Below are 21,143 nucleotides of genomic sequence, written 5' to 3'. Positions count from 1 at the left end.
AGACACTTACAATAAAGGTTCAAATAAAATTATTATTTCCCAAGTCTAATGGTCTCAATTCAAGATAAGGCACATAGCATCATTTTATAGTACCAAGGCACTTAGGTTAAGGAGCACATCCTGTATTCTAACCCCTGAGGAGATTGTCCAAAAGTCTATCTATGTACACCATACCCTCGTCCTTCATTCCACTACCTTATTTGGCTGACAGTGACATAAATCAAACCATTGCCTCTAACATGACATCTACTCCACTTTTGAGATGAAAAAAAGACCCAGAGAGGCAGGGTGGCTTGCTCAAGAACACACATTATTGGTGGCAGTGGGGAAAGTAGAATCCATAAACTCACAGGCAATATTGCACATAGAGGAAAACACTTAACCAGAGGTCTCCAGGTGGCTCAACATAGAGACACTGGCCCTCTCCAGCCTTGTAGCAAGGTGGTCTGCTCTCTGATTTCCTTCCTCACCTTAAATATCTCTCATGCAAAGATTTCTAAGATTTCTAAACCAGGTCACTCAGGTGCGTACATGTGTGTGTTTGTGTATGTGTGGTGTGTGCTAGGGATGTAACCTGGGCCCCACTCATGCTAGACAAAGAGCTCTACCACTGAGCTACACCCCCAGCACTCTTTTGCACTACTACTATTAAGAAATGTAACACTAGTAAACCACTCAGCTTAAGGACTCTGGCTGCCTATTATGTGCGTCGTGGTACCACAGTGGACTGCAGACAGGTTCCCTGGGCTCCAATTCCATCACCGGATATTGGAAACTCTGGTATCTTGGAAGAAACTTAACTTCTCTACATTTAGTTTTTTCAGATGTAGCTCTTTGGGCTACTATGAGGAAAAGCAAATCAATTAAGGACAGCTCTGCACACGGTAGGTGCTAGATCCACAGCAGCTGATGTGCTCTGCACTGACACCAGAATACTCAGCTCCTCTGCCAGGTGCTTCCTGCCACCTTCCATGATTCCTTCTCCATCATTCTACGTGCTTTTCTCTTATTCATCTCCTCTATTGATCCTCTGCTCTCCTTTCCCTCTGTCTTTTACAAGGCAACAAAGAAAACCTGTAATGTGGGCTTGTTATCCCCCTACAATTGTGCTCTGAGAAGCTGTAGGACATTTTTGTGAGGTACCTGAGACACCCATCCCTGTAGCTCCTTTCTCCGGTTTTGTTTTATTTTAACATATGTGGTTTCTGGGCAAGATTTTGTTTAATAAAATGGCTTCCCAGCTTTAAAAACAAAAATGCTGAAAGCCACTGGTTTCATATTTGCCTATTCCATGTCCAGATAGGATATTATACTAGATCCAGGTGACTTCAAGTTGTGGGACCCAAAGGCCGGGTTTCCACAGCCTTCACCAGCCAACAAGATGACACACCAGCCTCAACATCCAGAAAACCAACAAAGGGCCTTTTTTCCATTCTTACCTTAAAAGATAAAAAAGAAAAAAAAAATTAAATTTCCAGCTATAACAGGAGCCTTACAGTACTGGTATCCAAACTACACCATAATCTAACCTGCCTAATATGATCTAAAGTCTAAATGTCATCAGGCTCTTGTGTCATTTGAAACACACATGTTTTTCTACAATTCATACCAAACTCTCCCACACAAAAGAAACTCCTGGGAATACAAAAACAGCATTGATTTCCTGAAGATACAAAATTCCATAATTTGCGGGTAAATGAATGGAACTGGAGAATAACATGCTAAGCAAAATAAGCCAACCCCAAAAACTCAAAGGCCAAATGTTCTCTCATATGCAGATGCTAATGCACAATAAGGGTGGGGCACTGGGGAAGAATAGACTTACCTTACATTAGGTAGAGGAGAGTGAAGGGAAGGGAGAGGGAAGGAAGGATAGTAGAAAGGATCCGGCATTATTAGCTTATGTACATCTATGACTACACAACCAGTGTGATTCTACATCATGTCCAACCTGAAGAATGCGAAATTATACTCCATTTATGTATGATGGGTCAAAAGTGCATTCTACTGTCTCATATAACTAATTAGAACACATAAATAAATAAATAAATAAATAAATAAATAAATAAATAAATAAAATCTTTAAAGGCTAATCATTACTGATATCATCAAAGCATACTTCTAAAGCAGTCTCCGCCCCTTAAGTCTTGGCAAAACAGTAGGCATGAACCAATAATAGCAAAAGAAATTTTGAAAACAAAACAGGTGGAAATAGTTAAAACTCCCCAAAACACGCAGAAGCTTAACACTGAAGGGTCTGGCCAGCTGAACTCCTAGGCTTGACACAACACACACCCTGTTCTCCTCCTCTAGCAAATGCACACCCATCTTATCACAACTGGCAACCTGAATGGACAACGTTCCAGGAGACAGAATGAGAAGAAACAGTCCGTCATCACCCCTGGGAGCCACAGAGCTCACCTGTTGTGACAGTTTTGGACATGGGACTTCCCCACGTCTCATTGGCTATTCCTGGAGTGATGGAGAATTCATATGAAGTTCCTGGACTTAAGCCTGCGATGGTACACTCTGTTTCATTTCTTCCAGTCATCCTCCACTCGTTGTCCCTCTCATTCTTTACTGCATACGAGTACTCAGAAGCAGCTGTGTCATTGTTTTTCCAGGTTAGGACCACGCTGGTTGGACTCATGGAAACAACATCAATGTCAAACACAGGACTAGGTGCTGTTTATAAGTTGTTTTCAAGGAAAAAGAAAAAAAAATACATTAGAAAAATACATGTGTCAGGTCTGCTGTGTCTAGTATAAAAAGCAAATCTTACAATGACATTTTCATTTCTCTTCATTTGCCCCTTAGGCATTCCTGCAACAAAAGGCATTTAAACAAATATGCACATGTATGAGCATATGTCCCTGAAACGCAGGCTTTAAAATGAGGCAAAACTCATACAGGTTGACCTTGTTGTCTATGACTTGAACTTAGGGTTAATTCTGTCTAGCAGCAGAATACAAAAAGAGATAGAAGAGGCAAAATGAGTCTGTCTCCCAATTCTCTGGAAACTCTGCATGAAGAGAGATGGTATAGAATACAGAAGCATGTGGTAATCATTTTGCCAAACCCTGACATCACAAGGAAGCTCAGACGTAAGAGCAGCTCTAGGAATCCCAATCTGGACTTAAAGACCTGATCCACTTGTTAGCTGCGTCTCCTGCAATCTGTCCCTTGAAACACTCTCTGGTTCCCCTGTTGACAGGTAAAACACACCACCAAATGCAAATGATTACTACAGGCCACCATAACATGGAAACAAGACACTAGACTTGGACATTTAGAACTCTGGGCTAAGACGCCATCCTGCTAGTCACTAGCCTTACAATTTGCTCAGAGTCGTCTCATGACTTTCACCATCTATAAAATTGCAGATGTACAGAATCATAAACTAACGGAAGCCGTCTGGAGTAAAAACCAGAAACCACATAAACACAGATGATGTGGCCCTTACCCTCAAGGAGCTTCTAACTGACCCCAAATGAGCAGAGACTTTCCAAGTGACACCATCTTGGCATGAGCCTGGAGAAGGTACCTCATCTGGCTCATAGGAGGTGTGAATATTTATCCAATCAGTAAAAAAGGGCAGGAGAGGTGATAAAAAGAAGAAAAAAAAATGGAACAAGTAGGAATCGTGTCAGGGACCACGATTCAAAAAGTTTCATGACATGAAGTTTCCTCTTTCTAAAGCAACACATGCCAGTGTCCGAGAAGCAGTTTTGGCAGATGATCACTGGGGTGCTGCCCTTTACATTCAGATGATGATGGTGAGGAGGATCATGAGAAAACAAGAACAGCTGCAAGGGCGGAGGTACCTTCTTTGGGGGCTGGTCATCTCCCCCACACTGTGGTATGGCACAATTTTCAAGGAGAAAGAAATTTTGTTCACTCATTTAGGGGAGTCTGGGAAGGTCTGGGAACGAGATTCATAAGTTTCAATACTTCAGAAAAGAAAGAAATGGGTTTTTTGTTTGTTTGTTTGTTTGTTTCAAACTCTATTTCCTACATTTGCTATCATCCTTCATCCTGTCGATGTGAGATATCGGGGTAATACCACTGCACCATCCTTGCCTCCCTGGAATGAATCTCACTTCATCACAGTTGAATGGTCTTTTAACTGTACTCTTGAATCCAGCTTCCAGTATTGCGGTTAAGGATTTCTGCACCTGCATTCACTGGGAATCCTGGCTCACAGGCTTCTTGTTGCCGTTGCTGTCCTTGTCTGGTTTCTGTATCAGGTTGAATGCAGTCCTTATAAAACCGTTTTTGAAAATATTCTCTCCTCTTTGATTGTTTTGGGGAAAAAAAATTAGATAAATTGATATTAATTAATTTTTAAATAGTAGGTAGAATTCCACAGTGAGGCCATCAGGTCCTGGGCCTTTCTTTGAATGGGAAATGTTTTATCACTGATTCAGTTTCCTTATTCACTGGTGATCTGTTTAGATTTTCTCTCTTCACACTTCAATCTTGGTTGGTTTATGTGTCAAGGAGTTTATTCATATCTTCTGGGTTATCCACCTGTTGGCACATAATGGCTCATGATGTCTCTTTTTATGCTTTGCATGTCTGTGGTGTCAGGTGTAATTCTCCTTCATTTCTGATATTTAGTGAGTCCTCAGTCTTTTTTTCTCTAGTCACTTTTCTGGTCAATTATTACTATATTCACTTCTTTGAATTCTTTCTCTGTCATCTTCTGAAGTCAACTGGGTTTCCCTAGAGGAGTTATTTTGTCAATTTTGTTTGTCTTTTCAAAAAACAAGTTGTTCCTTTTATTGATTTTTGAATTATATTTCTAGTTTCTGGATTGTCATTTTTTTTCTTTCTTTCTTTGATCTTTATTATTTCCATTCCTCCACTAACATTGGGCTCAGTATTTTCTTATTTTTCTAGTTCCTTAGGTGCAACACGGGGTTCAGATCTTTCTTCATTTTCGGTATAGTTATTTGATGCATAAACCTCCCTCGTAGAACTCTTCTTGCCATATCCCGTAGGTTTGGGCATGTGATGTTTCCACTGTCATTTTCCTCAGTAATTTTTTAGTTTCCCTCTTAATATTTTTATTAAATCTCTGATTGTACAAGAGAATAATGTTTACTTTCCATATACTTTTAAAGTTTTCAAAGTTTTTTTTTTTTTTGTAGTTCTACATGGACCTTTATTTTATTTGTTTATTTTTTTTACGTAATGCTGAGGATCAAACTCACTGCCTCATGCATGCTACGCAACTGATCTGCCACTGAGCTACAGCCCCATCCTTAGTTAACAAAGTTCTTGTTATTAATGTCTACTAGTATATTGGATGGTTACAAAAGATAAATGAGATAACTTCCGTATTCTTATATCGTTAAGACTTGTTTTGTGACCTCCCATATGATCTATGCCAGATAATGTCCCATATGCAACTGAGAAAAATGGATATTCTGAAGCTACTAGAGGGGAGGTTCTATACACATCTGTTAGGTCAACTTGGTCTCAAGTACAGTTCAGGTCTTTTTTTAAACTTTGGCACTTTTAATCTATCATTCCACTCACTCATGGACTGTAAAGTTTCTGCTGAGAAATCTGCTCCTGGTCATATTGTAACTACATGATATATTATTTGCTTCTTTTCTTTTAAGATTTCAAGATAATGTCTTTGCCTTTGATATTTGATGGAATAATTATAATGTGTAGAGGTAGCTTTATTAGGATTCGATATGAATGGAGATTTTTCTACTTCTTATACCTTGATATTTATATCTTTTTCCAGGTTTGGAAAGTTTTAAGCTATCGTTTATTTAAATAACCTTTCTAAATTTTTGTATATTTCAAAATATTTTTTAGTTGTAAATGGACTTTTTTTTTTATTCATTTATATGTGGTGCTCAGAATAGAACCCAGTGCTTCACACAAGCCGTGTAAGCACTCTACCACTGAGTCAAAACCCCAGCCCATACTTTTTTGTATTCTTCTTCTCCCTCTTGAATTCCAATGACTTGAACACTTGCTCTTTAAATGCCATTCCATAAATCCCGAAAGCATTCTTCATAACTTTTCACTCTCTCTCTCCTCCCACTGTATATTTTCAAATAAGATCTCTTCAAGTTCCTAGATCCTTTCTTCAGCTTAATCAGCTCTGCTGATGGTGCTGTCTAAGACACTGGTCTCTTCAGTCACTGTATTTTTCAGCTCCAGGATTTCTGTTTGATTTTGTCTGTACTAGTTCAACCTTTGTGTACAGTTCCCATTTCTGGTCACTTATGACCATAGTCACTTCTTTGAATTCTTTCTCTGTCCTCTTCTGAAGTTCACTGGGCTTACCTAGAGGAGTTATTTTGAATTCCTCAGAATTCAAACATGCATCTCTATCTCTTTTTGTCCAGTTGCTAGCAACTGTATCTCTGGTGATATCGTGGCCTCTCTCATTATTCTTAGTTCTTGTCACTAGACATTAATATCAATGCATTTGAAATATAGGGATCATTCCAGTCTTTGTAGACTGGTTTTGTCTTAAGGACCAGCTGCTATGTTCCCAATGCCCAGCACCACTGTGGCCACTGAAGCACTTGAGGTGTCCTCAGACTGAGACCAATTTTAAAACACCACTGATGACATAATCTCCTTAGGAACTCCTAAAATTTCCTTATCTTGCCCTAGGAACAATTCAGTAGTTTGTTTAAACTGTTTTTGAAGAATAATTTTATCAATACCAAATAGCCTCATAGAACTAACAAAATTATTGCATCACAATGAAAATAATCGACCTATTCCACGTTATGAGGTAACTAGTTATAGAACTTACAAAACCTGCAGACCAGCAGTTCTTATACTTTTTTGGATTAAGGACCTATTTACTCTCTTCAAAATCAGGGATCTAGGGAGCTCCAGAATATTTTTGTGAAGATACCTGAGACACTCATCCCTGTAGCTCCTTTCTCCAGTTTTGTTTTGTTTTAACACATTGGGTTTCTGGGCAAGATTTATTTAATGAAATAATTTCCTAGCTTTAAAAAAAAAAAAAAATGCTGAAGGCCACTGGTTTGAGACTTGCCTATTCCATGTCCAGATAGGATACTATACTAGATAGAGCTGACTTCAAGTTATGAAACCCAAAGGCCAGGTTTCCACGGCCTTCACCAGCCAATGAAATCACACACTAGCCTCAATAACAAGAAAACCAACAAAGGGTCTGTTTTCCCTTCTGACCTGGGAAGTGGGGGGAAGGGGGGAGCTCATTTGTTAAATAACTTTTTAATTTTGGGGGGTACTTTCAGCTTAAAAAAAAGGAAAAGAGCTAAACTTCCAGCTATAACAGGAGGTTTAGGGTACCGATAGCCAACTACACAATCACGAAAACTGCTTAAAATTATTTAAAGTCTGAATGTCATCAGGCTCTGCTGTCATTGGAAACACACATGTTTTCTACAATGCATACCAAACTCTCCCACACAAAAGAAACTCCTGGGAATAGAAACACAGCATTGATTTCCTAAGGATACAAAGGGATGAAAATTTTGCAGGAGAATAAATAAAACTGGAGAATATCATGCAAAGCAAACTAAGCCAATCTAAAAAACTCAAAGGCCAAATGTTCTCATATGAGGATGCTAATGCACATAAAGGGTGGGGCACTGGGGAAGAATAGACTTACTTTACATTAGGTAGAGGAGAGTGAAGGGAGGGGAGAGGGAAGGAAGGATAGTAGAAAGGATCCGGCATTATCACCTTATGTACATCTATGACTACACAACCAGTGTGATTCTACATCATGTCCAACCTGAAGAATGGGAAATTATACTCCACTTATGTACGATGGGTCAGAAGTGCATTCTACTGTCTCATATAACTAATTAGAACAAAATAAATACATAAATAAATTTTTTAAAGACTGGCATCATCAAAACATACTTCTAAGGCAGTCCCTACTTCTTAAGATTTGGCAAAAAGTAGGCATGAATCAATAATACACACAAAAAAATTTTTCTTAAATCAAAACAGGTGAAAATAGTTAAAACTCCTCAAAACACGCAGAAGCTTAATACAGAAGAGTCTGGCCACTTGAACTCCTGGGCTTCACACAACACACACGCTGTTCTCCTCCTCTAGCAAATGCACACCCATCTTATCACAACTGGCAACCTGAATGGACAACGTTCCAGGAGACAGAATGAGAAGAAACAGTCCGTCATCACCCCTGGGAGCCAGAGAGCTCACCTGTTGTGACAGTTTTGGACGTGGGACTTCCCCACGTCTCATTGGCTATTCCTGGAGTGATGGAGAATTCATATGAAGTTCCTGGACTTAAGCCTGTGATGGTACACTCTGTGTTATTTGTTACAATCATCCTCCAGGCGTTGTCCCTCTCATTCTTTACTGCATACGAGTACTCAGAAGCATCTCTGTCATTGTTTTTCCAGGTCAGGACCACGCTGGTTGGACTGATGGAAACAGCATCAATGTCAAACACAGGACTGGGTGCTGTTTATAGGTCGTTTTCAAGGAAAAAGAAAAAAAATACATTAGAAAAATACATGAAAGTGTCAGGTCTGCTGTGTCTACTATACAAAAGCAAATCTTATAATGACAGTTTCATTTCTTTTCATTTGCCCCTTAGATTTTCCTGCAACAAAAGGCATTTAAACACACATATGCACCTGTATGAGCATGTGTCCCTCAAACAGAGTAAGCTTTAGAATGTGGCAAAACTCATTTTGACCTTGTTGTCTGTGACTTGAACTCAGGGTTAACTCTGTCTAGCAGCGGATACAAAAAAGAGATTTACGAGGGAAAATGAGTCTCTCTCCCAGGAAACTCTGCATGTAGAGAAATGACATAGGATGCAGAAGCATGTGGTAACCATTTTGCCAAACCTTGACATCACAAAGAAGCTCAGAGGTAAGAGCAGCTTTGGAATCCCAATCTGGATTTAAAGACTTGCTCCATTTTTTCATGTACTTGTTGATTGATTGTATGTCCTCCTCTGAGAAGTGTCTGTTCAGGTCCTTGGCCCATTTGTTGATTGGGTTATTTGTTATCTTATTATCTAATTTTTTGAGTTCTTTGTATACTCTGGATATTAGGGCTCTATCTGAAGTGTGTGGGGTAAAGATTTGTTCCCAGGATGTAGGCTCCCTGTTTATCTCTCTTATTGTTTCTTTTGTTGAGAGAAAACTTTTTAGTTTGAGTAAGTCCCATTTGTTGATTCTGGTTGTTAACTGAGAAATGCAAATCAAAACCACCCTAAGATACCATCTCACTCCAGTAAGATTGGCAGCCATTAAGAAGTCCAACAACAACAAGTGCTGGCGAGGATGCGGGGAAATGGGTACACTTGTTCATTGTTGGTGGGACTGCAAAATGGTGCAGCCAATTTGGAAAGCAGTATGGAGATTTCTTGGAAAGCTGGGAATGGAACCACCATTTGACCCAGCTATTCCCCTTCTCGGTCTATTCCCTAAAGACCTAACAAGAGCATGCTACAGGGACACTGCTATATCGATGTTCATAGCAGCACAATTCACGATAGCAAGATTGTGGAACCAACCTAGAAGCCCTTCAATAGATGAATGGATTAAAAAAATGTGGCATTTATACACAATGGAGTATTACTCTGCATCAAAAAATGACAAAATCATAGAATTTGGAGGGAAATGGATGGCATTAGAGCAGATTATGCTAAGTGAAGCTAGCCAATCCTTAAAAAACAAATGTCAAATGTCTTCTTTGATATAAGGGGAGTAACCAAGGACAGGGTAGAGACGAAGAGCTGGAGAAGAAGAATAACATTAAACAGGGATGATAGGTGGGAGGGAAAGTGAGAGTTAAGGGAAATTGCATGGAATTGGAAGGTGAGCCTCAGGGTTATACACAATTACACATAAGAGGAAAGGAGGAGTAGGAGAAAAATTATATAAGTGGAAGAAACGATTTATAGTAGAGGGGATGGAGAGAGAGAAGGGGAGGGGAGGGGAGGGGAGGGGTGAGGGGACAGTGGAGAATGGGATAGACAGCAGAATACATCAGTCACTAGAAAGGCAATTTGTAAATCAATGGAAATGTAACTGATGTGACACAGCAATCTGTATACGGGGTAAAAATGGGAGTTCATAGCCCACTTGAATCAATCTGTGAAATATGGTATATTAAGAACTATGTAATGTTTTGAACAACCAACAATAAAATAAAAAAAAAAAAAAAGACTTGCTCCACCTGTTAGCTGCGTCACCTGCAATCTGTCCCTTGAAACACTCACTCTCTGGTGCCCCTGTTGACAGGCCTAACACACCATCAAATGCAAATGATTACTACTGGCCACCATAACGAGAGGAACAAGACACCAGACTTGGACATTTAGAACTCTGAGCTAAGACGCCATCATGCTAGTCACTAGCCTTGTAATTTGCTCAAAGTCATCTCATCTACCCAACATGACTTTCACCATCTATAAAATTGCAGATGTACAGAATCATAAATTTAAAAAACCTGTCATGGTTATTAACATTAAGGACTAACAACCATAAACCAAGTAAAACACAGATGATGTGGCCCTTACCCTCAAGGAGATTCTAACTGACCCCAAATGAGCAGGGACTTTCCAAGTGACACCATCTTGGCATGAGTGTGGAGAAGGCACCTCATCTGGCTCATAGGAGGTGAGAATATTTATCCAATCAGTGAAAAAGAAAAAATGGAATGAGCAGGAATCATCTCAGGGACCACGATTCAAAAAGTTTCATGACATGAAGCTTATTCTTTCTAAAGCAACACATGCCAGTGTCCGAGAAGCAGTTTTGGCAGATGATCACTGGGGTGCTGCCCTTTACATTCAGATGATGATGGTGAGGAGGATCATGAGAAAACAAGAACAGCTGCAGGGGCGGAGGGAGCAAGAACAGCAGCACCCTCTTTGGGGGCAGGTCGTCTCCCCCACACTGTGCTAGGGCACCATTTTCAAGGAGAAAAAATTTTGTTCACTCATTCAGGGGAGTCTGGGAAGGTCTGGGAAACAGATTCATAAGTTTCGATACTTTAGAAAAGAAAAAAATGGGTTTTTTGTTTGTTTGTTTCAACCTCTGTTTCCTACATTTACTATCATCCTTCAGCCTGTTCATGTGAGATATCAGGGTAACTGACTTGCAGGCACCACTGCACCATCCTTGCCTCCCTGGAATGAATCCCACTTTTCACAGTTGAATGGTCTTTTAACTCTACTCTTGAATCCAGCTTCCAGCATTTGGTTAAGGATCTCTGCACCTGGGTTCACTGGGAATTCTGGCTCGAAAGCTTCTTGTTGCTGTTGCTGTCCTTGTCTGGTTATGTATCAGGTTGAATGTTGTCCTCGTAAAAACACTTTTGAAAATATTCTCTCCCCTTTGATTGTTTTGGGGAAAAAATTCAGATAAATTGATATTAGTTCTTTTTTGAATAATTAATAGAATTCCACAGTGAAGCCATCAGGTCCTGGGCCTTTCTTTGAATGGGAAAAGTTTTATCACTGATTCAGTTTCCTTATTCACTGGTGATCTGTTTACATTTTCTCTCTTCACACTTCAATCTTGGTTGATTTTTGTGTTACGGAATTTATTCATATCTTCTGCTTTATCCAACCTATTGGCAAATAGTGGTTCATCAGTTTCTTATTATGCGTTGCATGTCTGTAGTGTCAGTTCAAATGTCTCCTTCATTTCTGATATTTAGTGAGTTCACACTTTTTTTTTACTATACCTAAAAATTTGTCAATTTGTCTTTTCAAAAAACAAACTCTTCCTTGTGTTGATTTTTTAGTTATACTTCTAGTTGGAATCTTTTTTTTTCTTTCTCTGGTCTTTATTATTTCCTTTCCTCTACTAATTCTGAGCTCAGTATTTCTTATTTTTCTTGTTCCTTACATGCAATACTTGTTAAGATCTTTCTTCATTTTGATATAGTTATTTGATGCATAAACCTCCCTCATAGAACTCTTCTTAGCATATCCCATAGGTTGTTACCTAGGAACAATTCAGTAGTTTTTTTAACCTGCTTTGGAACAAGCATTTTATCAATACCAAATAGCCTGACAGAACTAACAAAATTATTGCATCACAATGAAAATAATCGACCTATTCCACGTTATGAGGTAACTAGTTATAGAACTTACAAAACCTGCAGACCAGCAGTTCTTATACTTTTTTGGATTAAGGACCTATTTACCTTCTTTAAAATCAGGGATATAGGGAGCTCCAGAATATTTTTGTGAAGATACCTGAGACACTCATCCCTGTGGCTCCTTTCTCTAGTTTTCTTTTGTTTTAACGCATTGGGTTTCTGGAAAAGATTTTCTTTAATGAAATAATTTCCTAGCTTTAAAAAACAAAACAAAACAAAAAAATGTGTGGCTAGGGTTGTGGCTCAGTGATAGAGAACGCGCCTAGCATAGGAAAGGCCCTGGGTACAATCCCAGCACCACCTAAAAATAAACAAAAGTACTGTGTCCAACTACACCTAAAAAAGAAATGTTAAAAAAAAATGCTGAAGGCCACTGGTTCGATATTTGCCTATTACATGTCCAGATAGAATAATATAAGTTGTGTAACCCAAAGGCCGGGTTTCCAAACACTTCACCAGCCAATGAGTCACACACCAGCCTCAACATCCAGAAAACAAAGATCCTGTACTCCCTTCTTACCTGGACAAAAAAAAAAAATCCCTGCTCATTTGTCAAATACTTTTTAATTTCTTGGGGGGGTTTACTTTCAGCGAAAGAAAAAAAAAGGAAAAGAGTTAAACTTCCAGCTATAACAAGAGACTTAGGGTACTGATGTACAAGCTACGCCATAATCTAAACTGCCTAATATGATTTAAAGTCTAAATGTCATCAGGCTCTTGTGTCATTTGAAACACACATGTTTTTCTACAATTCATACCAAACTCTCCCACACAAAAGAAACTCCTGGGAATACAAAAACAGCATTGATTTCCTGAAGATACAAAATTCCATAATTTGCGGGTAAATGAATGGAACTGGAGAATATCATGCTAAGCAAAATAAGACAACCCCAAAAACTCAAAGGTCAAATGTTTTCTCTCATATGCAGATGCTAATGCACATTAAGGGTGGGGCACTGGGGAAGAATAGACTTACCTTACATTAGGTAGAGGAGAGTGAAGGGAGGGGAGAGGGAAGGAAGAATAGTAGAAAGGATCCGGCATTATTAGCTTATGTACATCTATGACTACACAACCAGTGTGATTCTACATCATGTCCAACCTGAAGAATGGGAAATTATACTCCGCTCATGTATGATGGGTCAAAAGTGCATTCCACTGTCTCATATAACTAATTAGAACATAATAAATAAATAAATAACATCTTTAAAAGCTAATAATTACTGATATCATCAAAGCATACTTCTAAACCAGTCTCCGCTCCTTAAGTCTTGGCAAAACAGTAGGCATGAACCATTAATAGCAAAACAAATTTTGAAAAACAAAACAGGTGGAAATAGTTAAAACTCCCCAAAACACGCAGAAGCTTAATACTGAAGGGTCTGGCCAGCTTAACTCCTGGGCTTCACACAACACACACGCTGTTCTCCTCCTCTAGCAAATGCACACCCATCTTATCACAACTGGCAACCTGAATGGACAACGTTCCAGGAGACAGAATGAGAAGAAACAGTCCGTCATCACCCCTGGGAGCCAGAGAGCTCACCTGTTGTGACAGTTTTGGACGTGGGACTTCCCCACGTCTCATTGGCTATTCCTGGAGTGATGGAGAATTCATATGAAGTTCCTGGACTTAAGCCTGTGATGGTACACTCTGTGTTATTTGTTACAATCATCCTCCAGGCGTTGTCCCTCTCATTCTTTACTGCATACGTGTACTCAGAAGCATCTCTGTCATTGTTTTTCCAGGTCAGGACCACGCTGGTTGGACTGATGGAAACAGCATCAATGCCAAACACAGGACTGGGTGCTGTTTACAGGTCGTTTTCAAGGACAAAGAAAAGAAAATACGTTCGAAAAATACATGTAAGTGTCAGGTCTGCTGTGTCTGCTGTACAAAAGCAAATCTTACAATGTCAGTTTCATTTCTCTTCATTTGCCCCTTACACTTTCCTGCAACAAAAGGCATTTAAACACACATATGCACCTGTATATTTTTGTGTCAAGGGGTTTATTCATATCTTCTGCGTTATCCACCTGTTGGCACATAATGGCTCAGGATGTCTCTTATTATGCTTTGCATGTCTGTAGTGTCAGTTGTAATGTCTCCTTCGTATCTGATATTTACTGAGTTCACAGCCTTTTTTTCTCTAGTCACTTTTCTGGTCACTTGTTACTATACTCACTTCTTTGAATTCTTTCTCTGTCGTCTTCTGAAGTTCACTGAGCTCCGCCACAGGAGTTATTTTGTCAATTTGGTTTCTCTTTTCAAAAACAAGTTTTTCCTTTTGTTGATTTTTGAATTATATTTCTACTTTCTGTTTTTTTTTTCTTTTTCTTTTTCCTTTCTCTGATCTTTATTATTTTCTTTCCTCTGCTAAATCTGGGCTCAGTATTTTCTTATTTTTCTGGTTCCTTAGGTGAAACACCGGGTTAACATCTTTCTTCTTTTTTGATATAGTTCTTTGATGCATAAACCTCCATTTTAGAACTCTTCTTGCCATACCCATTAGGTTTGGGCATGCAGTGTTTCCATTTTCATTTTTCTCAGTAACTTTTTATTTCCCTTTTAATATTTTTATTGAACCTCTGATTGTACAAGAGAGTAATGTTTAGTTTCCATACACTTCTAATTTCCAAAGTTCTTTTTGTCTGTGTTTTTGTGTGTGTTTGTGTGGTATTTCTACATAGACAGAATGCCTTTATTTTATTTGTTTATTTTTTATGTGATGCTGAGGATCAAACTCAGTGCCTCATACATGCTAGGCAAGCGCTCTGCCACTGAGCTACAGCCCCACCCCATAGTTTCCAAAATTCTTGTTACTAATGTCTACTTTTATATTGTGATGGTTAGAAACAATGCCTGAGATAATTTCAGTATTCTTATATTCTTAAGACTTCTTTAGTAACCTCCCATATGATCTATGCCAGATAATGTCCCATATGCAACTGAGAAAAATGTATATTCTGCAGCTACTAGAGGGAAAGTTCTATACACATCCGTTAGGTCAACTTGGTCTCAAGTACAGTTCAGGTCTTTTTTTAAACGTTGGCACTTTTAATCTACCATTCCACCCGTTCACAGACTGTAAAGTTTCTGCTGAGAAATCTGCTCCTGGTCATATTATAACTACATGATATATTATATTCTTCTTTTAAGATTTCAAGATCCTGTCTTTACTTTTTATATTTGATGGAATAATTATGTGTAGGGGTAGCTTTCTTAGGATTCGATATGAATAGAGATTTTTCTTCTTATACCCTGATATTTATATCTTTTTCCAGGTTTGGAAAGTTTTATGCTATCATTTATTTAAATAAGATTACTAAATTTTTTATTTTTTGAATACTTTTTAGTTGTCAATGGACCTTTATATTTATTTATTTATATGTGGTGCTCAGAATTGAACCCAGTGCCTCACACAAGCCATGCAAGCACTCTATCACTGAGCCACAATCCCAGCCCATACTCTTTTGTATTCTTCTTCTCCCTCATGAATGTCAGTGACTTGAACACTCGCTCTTTGGGTGCTATCCCATAAATCCCGAAAGCATTCTTCATATCTCTTCTTTCTCTCTCCTCCCACTGTATATTTTCACAATATACAAGTTCCTAGATTCTATCTTCAGCTTTATCAGCTCTGCTGATGGTGCTCTCTATCGCACTGGTCCTTTCAGTCACTGTACTTTTCAGCTCCAGGATTTCTGTTTGATTTTGGCTGTACTATTTCAACCTCTCTGTTACAGTTCCCATTTCTGGTCACTTATTACTATACTCACGTCTTTGAATTCTATCTCTGTCGTCTTCTGAAGTTCACTGGGCTTACCTAGAGGAGTTATTTTGAATTCCTCAGAATTCAAACATACATCTCTGTCTCCTTTTATCCAGTTAATAGCACTTGTTTTTGTACCTCGGTGATATCATGGCCTTTCTCGTTATTCTTAGTCCTCATGAGTAGACATTAATGTGTATGCCTTTGAAACACAGGGATCATTCCAGTCTTTGTAGACTGGTTTTGTCTGCAAGGACCATCTGCTATGTTCCCAAAAACCAGCACCACTGTGGTCACTGAAGCTCTTGGGGGTCTCCTGAGACTGAGACCAATTTTTAAAACACCACTGATTCACATAATCTCCTTAGGAACTCCTAAAATTTCCCTAAGTGCCCTAGGAACAATTCAGTAGTTTGTTTAAACTGCTTTGGAACAAGCATTTTATCAATACCAAATAGCCTGACAGAACTAACAAAATTATTGCATCACAATGAAAATAATCGACCTATTCCACGTTATGAGGTAACTAGTTATAGAACTTACAAAACCTGCAGACCAGCAGTTCTTATACTTTTTTGGATTAAGGACCTATTTACCTTCTTTAAAATCAGGGATCTAGGGAGCTCCAGAATACTTTTGTGAAGATACCTGAGACACTCATCCCTGTGGCTCCTTTCTCTAGTTTTGTTTTGTTTTAACGCATTGGGTTTCTGGAAAAGATTTTCTTTAATGAAATAATTTCCTAGCTTTAAAAAACAAAAAAAAAAAAAAATGTGTGGCTAGGGTTGTGGCTCAGTGATAGAGAACGCGCCTAGCATAGGAAAGGCCCTGGGTACAATCCCAGCACCACCTAAAAATAAACAAAAGTACTGTGTCCAACTACACCTAAAAAAGAAATGTTAAAAAAAAATGCTGAAGGCCACTGGTTCGATATTTGCCTATTACATGTCCAGATAGAATAATATAAGTTGTGTAACCCAAAGGCCGGGTTTCCAAACACTTCACCAGCCAATGAGTCACACACCAGCCTCAACATCCAGAAAACAAAGATCCTGTACTCCCTTCTTACCTGGACAAAAAAAAAAAAAAAAAAAAATCCCTGCTCATTTGTCAAATACTTTTTAATTTCTTGGGGGGGTTTACTTTCAGCGAAAGAAAAAAAAAGGAAAAGAGTTAAACTTCCAGCTATAACAAGAGACTTAGGGTACTGATGTACAAGCTACGCCATAATCTAAACTGCCTAATATGATTTAAAGTCTAAATGTCATCAGGCTCTTGTGTCATTTGAAACACACATGTTTTTCTACAATTCATACCAAACTCTCCCACACAAAAGAAACTCCTGGGAATACAAAAACAGCATTGATTTCCTGAAGATACAAAATTCCATAATTTGCGGGTAAATGAATGGAACTGGAGAATATCATGCTAAGCAAAATAAGCCAACCCCAAAAACTCAAAGGCCAAATGTTTTCTCTCATATGCAGATGCTAATGCACATTAAGGGTGGGGCACTGGGGAAGAATAGACTTACCTTACATTAGGTAGAGGAGAGTGAAGGGAGGGGAGAGGGAAGGAAGAATAGTAGAAAGGATCCGGCATTATTAGCTTATGTACATCTATGACTACACAACCAGTGTGATTCTACATCATGTCCAACCTGAAGAATGGGAAATTATACTCCGCTCATGTATGATGGGTCAAAAGTGCATTCCACTGTCTCATATAACTAATTAGAACATAATAAATAAATAAATAACATCTTTAAAAGCTAATAATTACTGATATCATCAAAGCATACTTCTAAACCAGTCTCCGCTCCTTAAGTCTTGGCAAAACAGTAGGCATGAACCATTAATAGCAAAACAAATTTTGAAAAACAAAACAGGTGGAAATAGTTAAAACTCCCCAAAACACGCAGAAGCTTAATACTGAAGGGTCTGGCCAGCTTAACTCCTGGGCTTCACACAACACACACGCTGTTCTCCTCCTCTAGCAAATGCACACCCATCTTATCACAACTGGCAACCTGAATGGACAACGTTCCAGGAGACAGAATGAGAAGAAACAGTCCGTCATCACCCCTGGGAGCCAGAGAGCTCACCTGTTGTGACAGTTTTGGACGTGGGACTTCCCCACGTCTCATTGGCTATTCCTGGAGTGATGGAGAATTCATATGAAGTTCCTGGACTTAAGCCTGTGATGGTACACTCTGTGTTATTTGTTACAATCATCCTCCAGGCGTTGTCCCTCTCATTCTTTACTGCATACGTGTACTCAGAAGCATCTCTGTCATTGTTTTTCCAGGTCAGGACCACGCTGGTTGGACTGATGGAAACAGCATCAATGCCAAACACAGGACTGGGTGCTGTTTACAGGTCGTTTTCAAGGACAAAGAAAAGAAAATACGTTCGAAAAATACATGTAAGTGTCAGGTCTGCTGTGTCTGCTGTACAAAAGCAAATCTTACAATGTCAGTTTCATTTCTCTTCATTTGCCCCTTACACTTTCCTGCAACAAAAGGCATTTAAACACACATATGCACCTGTATATTTTTGTGTCAAGGGGTTTATTCATATCTTCTGCGTTATCCACCTGTTGGCACATAATGGCTCAGGATGTCTCTTATTATGCTTTGCATGTCTGTAGTGTCAGTTGTAATGTCTCCTTCGTATCTGATATTTACTGAGTTCACAGCCTTTTTTTCTCTAGTCACTTTTCTGGTCACTTGTTACTATACTCACTTCTTTGAATTCTTAGTCTCTGTCGTCTTCTGAAGTTCACTGAGCTCCGCCACAGGAGTTATTTTGTCAATTTGGTTTCTCTTTTCAAAAACAAGTTTTTCCTTTTGTTGATTTTTGAATTATATTTCTACTTTCTGGTTTTTTTTTTCTTTTTCTTTTTCCTTTCTCTGATCTTTATTATTTTCTTTCCTCTGCTAAATCTGGGCTCAGTATTTTCTTATTTTTCTGGTTCCTTAGGTGAAACACCGGGTTAACATCTTTCTTCTTTTTTGATATAGTTCTTTGATGCATAAACCTCCATTTTAGAACTCTTCTTGCCATATCCATTAGGTTTGGGCATGCAGTGTTTCCATTTTCATTTTTCTCAGTAACTTTTTATTTCCCTTTTAATATTTTTATTGAACCTCTGATTGTACAAGAGAGTAATGTTTAGTTTCCATACACTTCTAATTTCCAAAGTTCTTTTTGTCTGTGTTTTTGTGTGTGTTTGTGTGGTATTTCTACATAGACAGAATGCCTTTATTTTATTTGTTTATTTTTTATGTGATGCTGAGGATCAAACTCAGTGCCTCATACATGCTAGGCAAGCGCTCTGCCACTGAGCTACAGCCCCACCCCATAGTTTCCAAAATTCTTGTTACTAATGTCTACTTTTATATTGTGATGGTTAGAAACAATGCCTGAGATAATTTCAGTATTCTTATATTCTTAAGACTTCTTTAGTAACCTCCCATATGATCTATGCCAGATAATGTCCCATATGCAACTGAGAAAAATGTATATTCTGCAGCTACTAGAGGGAAAGTTCTATACACATCCGTTAGGTCAACTTGGTCTCAAGTACAGTTCAGGTCTTTTTTTAAACGTTGGCACTTTTAATCTACCATTCCACCCGTTCACAGACTGTAAAGTTTCTGCTGAGAAATCTGCTCCTGGTCATATTATAACTACATGATATATTATATTCTTCTTTTAAGATTTCAAGATCCTGTCTTTACTTTTTATATTTGATGGAATAATTATGTGTAGGGGTAGCTTTCTTAGGATTCGATATGAATAGAGATTTTTCTTCTTATACCCTGATATTTATATCTTTTTCCAGGTTTGGAAAGTTTTATGCTATCATTTATTTAAATAAGATTACTAAATTTTTTATTTTTTGAATACTTTTTAGTTGTCAATGGACCTTTATATTTATTTATTTATATGTGGTGCTCAGAATTGAACCCAGTGCCTCACACAAGCCATGCAAGCACTCTATCACTGAGCCACAATCCCAGCCCATACTCTTTTGTATTCTTCTTCTCCCTCATGAATGTCAGTGACTTGAACACTCGCTCTTTGGGTGCTATCCCATAAATCCCGAAAGCATTCTTCATATCTCTTCTTTCTCTCTCCTCCCACTGTATATTTTCACAATATACAAGTTCCTAGATTCTATCTTCAGCTTTATCAGCTCTGCTGATGGTGCTCTCTATCGCACTGGTCCTTTCAGTCACTGTACTTTTCAGCTCCAGGATTTCTGTTTGATTTTGGCTGTACTATTTCAACCTCTCTGTTACAGTTCCCATTTCTGGTCACTTATTACTATACTCACGTCTTTGAATTCTATCTCTGTCGTCTTCTGAAGTTCACTGGGCTTACCTAGAGGAGTTATTTTGAATTCCTCAGAATTCAAACATACATCTCTGTCTCCTTTTATCCAGTTAATAGCACTTGTTTTTGTACCTCGGTGATATCATGGCCTTTCTCGTTATTCTTAGTCCTCATGAGTAGACATTAATGTGTATGCCTTTGAAACACAGGGATCATTCCAGTCTTTGTAGACTGGTTTTGTCTGCAAGGACCATCTGCTATGTTCCCAAAAACCAGCACCACTGTGGTCACTGAAGCTCTTGGGGGTCTCCTGAGACTGAGACCAGTTTTTAAAACACCACTGATTCACATAATCTCCTTAGGAACTCCTAAAATTTCCCTAAGTGCCCTAGGAACAATTCAGTAGTTTGTTTAAACTGCTTTGGAACAAGCATTTTATCAATACCAAATAGCCTGACAGAACTAACAAAATTATTGCATCACAATGAAAATAATCGACCTATTCCACGTTATGAGGTAACTAGTTATAGAACTTACAAAACCTGCAGACCAGCAGTTCTTATACTTTTTTGGATTAAGGACCTATTTACCTTCTTTAAAATCAGGGATCTAGGGAGCTCCAGAATACTTTTGTGAAGATACCTGAGACACTCATCCCTGTGGCTCCTTTCTCTAGTTTTCTTTTGTTTTAACGCATTGGGTTTCTGGAAAAGATTTTCTTTAATGAAATAATTTCCTAGCTTTAAAAAACAAAACAAAACAAAAAAATGTGTGGCTAGGGTTGTGGCTCAGTGATAGAGAACGCGCCTAGCATAGGAAAGGCCCTGGGTACAATCCCAGCACCACCTAAAAATAAACAAAAGTACTGTGTCCAACTACACCTAAAAAAGAAATG

At 38.6% G+C, this 21,143-nt stretch overlaps 1 protein-coding gene across 1 annotated transcript in view; it reads right to left on the bottom strand.

Moving 5' to 3' along the window:
* The window catches only part of PTPRJ (protein tyrosine phosphatase receptor type J), a 196,857-nt gene that overhangs the window by 44,023 nt on the left and 131,691 nt on the right, over positions 1-21,143 (bottom strand). The window contains exons 8-11 of the mRNA XM_081279725.1: positions 18,013-18,276; positions 13,682-13,945; positions 8,206-8,469; positions 2,422-2,685 (exon numbers count right to left, since the gene is read on the bottom strand). Of these exons, the coding sequence (XP_081135851.1) occupies positions 2,422-2,685; positions 8,206-8,469; positions 13,682-13,945; positions 18,013-18,276 (1,056 nt within the window). The remainder of the gene's footprint in view (positions 1-2,421; positions 2,686-8,205; positions 8,470-13,681; positions 13,946-18,012; positions 18,277-21,143) is intronic.

The sequence above is a fragment of the Spermophilus citellus genome (assembly GCF_964194105.1).
Source record: "Spermophilus citellus genome assembly, chromosome: 2".
NCBI classification, from domain to species: Eukaryota; Metazoa; Chordata; class Mammalia; order Rodentia; family Sciuridae; genus Spermophilus; species Spermophilus citellus.
This window is presented reverse-complemented; position numbering and strand designations above follow the sequence as displayed.